Source organism: Pistacia vera, unplaced genomic scaffold, assembly GCF_008641045.1.
Source record: "Pistacia vera cultivar Batoury unplaced genomic scaffold, PisVer_v2 Contig59, whole genome shotgun sequence".
NCBI classification, from domain to species: domain Eukaryota; kingdom Viridiplantae; phylum Streptophyta; class Magnoliopsida; order Sapindales; family Anacardiaceae; genus Pistacia; species Pistacia vera.
Genome location: NW_022196434.1, coordinates 1,613,757 through 1,619,196, shown reverse-complemented (window position 1 = coordinate 1,619,196; position 5,440 = coordinate 1,613,757). Strand labels below are relative to the sequence as shown.

Below are 5,440 nucleotides of genomic sequence, written 5' to 3'. Positions count from 1 at the left end.
TTTTTTACTTTGTGCGACTAGTGCACTTGCTATTTATGCATGTTGTAGCAACAACGCATCATCTCTCATTTAGCTTATCAGCCAATTGACCCACCTGTACTTCCAAGTTCCTAATGGATGCCCCTTGGTTTATGAAATTCGTCCTGGTCTCATTCATGAACTTGTGGTCTCTTGCATAAACTTTCCAAACATATCCTCCAGTTTTGTCACTCTTTGCTCTCCCGGTTGATTTTTCACCCCCGCTTGGTTGTTTGGCATCGTTCTTTTGGTTCCATTGATTGTTCTACTGATTCTGTTGATTCTGATTGCCCCAAGATAGGTTCGGATGATTCCTCCAACCAGGATTATATGTGTTGGAGTACGGATTGTTCGGTTGCCTTTGATTTCCTACCAAGTAGTTAACCTGTTCTAACGATGAAGATACTAAAGCAAACGTGTTTCCTACTTGACATTCACTGCGCATATGACTACCTGCACAAAATTTACAAGTTAGTTGAGGTGCTTGAATAGAATTTACCTACATACTTCCCAATTGTTTCTGAAGTGCTGTAAGTTGGGCTGAAATGGCCGTGTATGCATCAACTTCATGAAGACCCATGGATTTCTTCATTTGTATCCTCTCATTCGGTCTTTGATAGTTATTACTAGCCAAAACCTCAAGCAACTCATGAGCTTCTTCCAGTGTCTTGTTTTGCAATGCTCCTCCCGATGCTGCATCCACCATGGTTTGCACATTAACCATCAATCCATTGTAAAACGTTTGAACTTGCATCCAAACTAGCAACCCATGGTATGGACACCTCCTTAGTAGTTCCTTGTATCTTTCCCAAGCCTCATATAATGATTCAGACTCTTCTTATAGAAAAGATGTGATATCATTTCTCATCTTCACATATTTTGCTGGAGGAAAAAATTTGGTCAGGAACTTCTATGCTAATTTATTTCATGTAGTGATCGTCCCTGGTGGTAGTGCCATTAACCATCCCTTTGCTTTGTCCCTCAATGAAAATGGGAACAGTCTTAATCTGATGGCATCATCTGACACTCCGTTGGATTTGAAGGTATCACAAATCTCCAAAAAATTTGCAAGTTGCAGATTTGGATCTTACTTCAAATCTCCTTTAAATTGTATTGATTGCTGGATCATCTGGATGATTACCGGCTTTATTTCAAAGTTGTTGGCTTGTACTGCTGGTCTAGTAATACTTGACCCACTGCTATCAACTGAGGGAACTAAGAATTCCCTTAATGTTCTATTTTCTGCAATCTCAACAACTATGGCCTCTAGTTCAACTGTAGCCTCTCGTTCTCTTCTCTCTCTGTTAAGTCTTCTAGTGGTTCTTTCAATTTCTAGATCAACAAAAACCACTGGCTGACATCTTGCTCTTCGCATAAACTTCACAGAAGAGAACAACAAAAATTAATTAATACACAATTAAAACAAAAAATAAAATTCCAATCTGGCTAACACAAGAAAAACTCAATGTTAACACAAAAATCAATCCCGGGCAACGGCCCCAAAAACTTACTACAACATGCAAATATAGCAAGTGCACTAGTCTCACAAAGTAATAAATTGATGAGTGAGTATCGTTCCCACGAGGATTGGTTGCTAAGCACTGAATTTCCTATTTGTTTTCAAGTTGAAGAAACCGAAAATTGTTTGGATTTATGGGAGAGATTAAACTTAACCGAAAGCAAGATTTAACATAAAAGTAATATCAATGTAAGCAAACAGTTAGGGTTTGACTTCATTCGGACTCTATGGATTAATTCTGTGGATTATGCTACTTTTACACTCACATACACAGATTGTAAATCAAATTCGCTAAGTTGTCAAACATACCTTCTCAGGCTATGAATTCCTACTTTTCCCTATTAAACTTCCGTATGCAACAATTTGAAGATTAATAGTTCCAAATTCATTAAACTAATGGAATCCTAGATTGATTTCATTGATTCTCAAACCTATCTCTAGGGTTCAATACTACAATGGTGATTACCCAAGAAGCTTAACATGATTCATTTCTCAATCTCATCATGTTCAGCAAATACAATCAATAAAAATCAGAACAACCACACAATCTATGCAATAAAATGTAAAAGCAATAATAAACAATTGATTAATCCATAGAAATCCGATTTACATCAATACCCTAACCAAAATGGATTAGTTCATAACTAAATTAACACAAATAGCTAGAAGGACAATAAACATAGCAGTCAGCATATTGAGACAAAGAGAAAAGAACAGAGATCTCCCCGAGTTGAAGAATCCGTAAGATTAAATCCCAAATCTTCTCCCTTTCTTTCAAAAATATCAAAGCTATTCTCAAACAAAGATGAATCAAGATGAACCTAGACGAACCCCCACCAAAATGGCATGGTTTTTCTTATATAATTCGCCCAAAAACCTAAAACTTTTCCTAAAATAAAATTGTGTGTTTTGGAGAAAATGAAATTTCGCAGACTTCGCCGCGGCGACGAACTAAAGTGAATCTCATGCCTAGCTTCTTTCGCCGAGGCAAACCTTCTTGGAAAATTCTAAATTTAAAAAATTGCCCTCCGCATGCTTCCTTGCTTGAATCTTCGATCTTTGATGCTTTCCCATGGAAACAAGCTTTATAGTGCTTCACTTAGTTTCAGAACTTTCCCAAATTCTGAGATTCACTTACTTCTGGGTCCAGAAACTCCAATTCGCTCATTATTTGCTAAAAATGCACGTTTCGGCCTGAAACATAAAATATATAGAATTAAGTAGCAATTCAGGCATAAGCGAACTAAGAAGTATCTAAAATCTGGCCAAAAAGCCTAAATAAAACAGTATAATCCTCGGATTATCACGTTTATCAGTTGAAGTGCTTCCAAAAGCCTAGCACACTTATTCTTCGCCGGCTCACCTACCTCGGTTGTTTTTTATTGGGCAATGCAAGCTTCTAAAGGTAGTTGAGGGGTGTTTTCTTCGATAGCATCTGCTACAAGTCTATCTACCAAGTCTACACTAAAGCATGAATCTGAGTCTGATGGAAATTTCATGACCTCAAAGACATTGAATGTCACTTTTTCATCTTGGACCCTTAAAAGCAATTTCCCTTCTAGTACATCAATTAAGGCTCTTCCGGTGGCAAGAAATGGTCGCCCCAGGATGAGAGGCATTTCCTTGTCCTCTTCCATATCCAATATGACAAAATCTACAGGAAAGATGACTTTGTCCACCTTAACCAGTACATCTTCAACTATGCTCCTCAGATGCTTGATGGATCTATCTGCAAGTTGCAAAGATATTGTTGTTGGGTTCACTTCACCAATCCCTAGTTTTCTAAAAATAGAATAAGGCATTAGATTAATGCTTGGACCTAGATCACATAAAACTCTATCAAATGTAATATCTCCTATAACAGAAGGGATAGTGAAACTCCCTAGATCCTTGAGTTTTGATGGTAGCTTCTTATGTAGAATGGCACTGCATTCCTCTGTAAGCATCATTGTTTCCTCCTCTTCCAACTTCCTTTTGTTTGACATAATTTCCTTGATCAATTTTGCGTAGCTCGGCATCTGTTGCAAGGCATCTGCAAAAGGAATGTTAATATGTAGTTTTTTAAATACCTTAAGGAATTTCGTGAACTGCTTATGCTGATTTTTCTTTCTAAGCCTCTGAAGAAAAGGAACAAGAGGAGTATGATGTGCCAACTCCGGTGGTATCTCAGGAAATGGCAATTTTTCTTTCTTTTGGTTTGGCCTCTCTTCCCTCCTCGATTCTTCTTCTCTAGGACTCGTTGGCTTCTTTTCAACCATGACTTCTTCCTTGAATTCTTCATCGAATTCTTCCTTCGCTTTACTTGGTGGGTTCTCATCCTTCCTTTTCTGTTCAACCCCTTCCAAAACTGTTCCACTTCGTAAAGTTATTGCATTTGCTTGTTCTCGTGGATTTGTCACTGTGTTACTTGGTAGGGAACCCTGAGGTCGCTCATTCAACTTTTTGGCTATTTGCCCCATCTATACTTCCAAGTTTCAAGTGGACGCCCCTTGGTTTCTGAAATTTGCCCTCGTCTCATTCATGAAACCTGTGGTCTCTTGCATGAACTTCCTAAACATATCTTCCAATTTTGTCAATCTTTGATCCCCTGGTTGATGATTCATCCCAACTTGATTGTTTGGCGCATTTCTTTGGTTCCATTGATTATTCTGATTGCCCCAAGATAGATTTAGATGATTTCTCCAACCAGGATTGTACGTGTTGGAGAAATGATTGTTTTGTTGTCTCTAATTCCCTGCCAACTTGTTCTGATGATGATGAAGCTGAAACAAAGGTATTCCCCACTTGGCATTCATTACTCGCATGGTTACCTACACAAAAATCACATATCATTTGAGGTGTTTGAATAGAATGTACCTGCATACCTCCTAATTGCTTCTGAAGTGCTGTAAGTTGGGGTGACATGGTCGTGTAAGCATCAACTTCATGAATACCCATAGACTTTTTTGAATGCATTCTCTTATTGGGTTTCTGATAGTTGTTACTTGTTAGGACTTCAAGTAACTCATAAGCTTCTTCAGGTGTCTTGTTTTGCAATGCCCCTCCAGATGTTGCATCCACCATCGTTTGGACATTTATCATCAACCCATTATAGAATGTTTGGACTTGCATCCAAACCGACAAACCATGGTGTGGACACTCTCTCAGCAGTTCCTTATATCTTTCCCAAGCTTCATAAAATGATTCATTCTCTTCCTGTAAAAATGATGTGATGTCATTTCTCATCCTTACAGATTTCGCTAGTGGGAAATATTTAGTCAGAACTTTTGTGCCAATTCATTTCAAGTGGTGATTGTTCCTGTTGGTAGTGCCATTAACCATCCCTTTGCTTTATCTCTTAATGAGAATGGAAACAATCTTAACCTGATTGCATCATCCGACACCCCATTTGCCTTGAATGTGTTGCAAATCTATAAGAAGTTTGCAATGTGTGAATTTGGGTTTTCCTTTGGATCTCCCCCAAATTGTACTGATTGTTGGATCATTTGGATCATTGTTAGCTTTATTTCAAAGTTGTTGGCTTGCACCGGTGGCCTAGTTATACTTGGACCACTACCATCAACCGAGGGCACTAAGAATTCCCTCAACGTTCTATTTTTAGCCATCTCAATGACTATCGCCTCTCGTTCTCTTCTCTCTCTGTTAAGTCTTCTTGCGGTTCTTTCAATCTCTAAATCAATAGGAACCACTGGATGACGTCTAGCTCTTCGCATAAAATACACAAATAGAAAAAGAGCATGAGATCACAAGCGAACAAAAAAGAAACAACAAAAATTAACTAGAAAACAATTAAAACTAAAATTAAACTCCAATCTAGCTAAAACCAGAAAAATTCAATATTAACACAAAATCAATCCCCGTCAACGGCGCCAAAAACTTGATGCATTTTTTTCACAACATGCA

The 5,440-nt window shown here is 38.1% G+C and overlaps 1 protein-coding gene and 1 non-coding gene across 2 annotated transcripts; one reads left to right on the top strand and one right to left on the bottom strand.

Annotated features, from left to right (window-relative positions):
* Positions 1-2,181: 2,181 nt before the first annotated feature.
* On the bottom strand, positions 2,182-4,474 carry LOC116109778. The gene is made up of 5 exons (XM_031396000.1): positions 4,402-4,474; positions 3,607-3,884; positions 3,417-3,555; positions 3,040-3,311; positions 2,182-2,199 (listed from the first exon to the last, which is right to left on the bottom strand). Exons 1-5 carry the CDS (start codon positions 4,472-4,474, stop codon positions 2,182-2,184), a joined length of 780 nt encoding a protein of 259 aa, XP_031251860.1.
* A 184-nt stretch (positions 4,475-4,658) lies between these two features.
* On the top strand, positions 4,659-4,765 carry LOC116109864. The gene has a single exon (XR_004124809.1). It is a non-coding gene; the product is annotated as a small nucleolar RNA R71 (small nucleolar RNA).
* Positions 4,766-5,440: the final 675 nt, after the last annotated feature.

Coding starts and splice junctions, on each gene's coding strand:
- LOC116109778 (XM_031396000.1), bottom strand. CDS start 4,474: ATGGGTATTCATGAAGTTGATGCTTACACGACCATGTCACCCCAACTT. Junction 3,556..3,606: donor AGTTCACGAAATTCCTTAAG/GTATTTAAAAAA, acceptor GCCTTGCAACAG/ATGCCGAGCTACGCAAAATT. Junction 3,312..3,416: donor AAAACTCAAGGATCTAGGGA/GTTTCACTATCC, acceptor TTAGAAAACTAG/GGATTGGTGAAGTGAACCCA.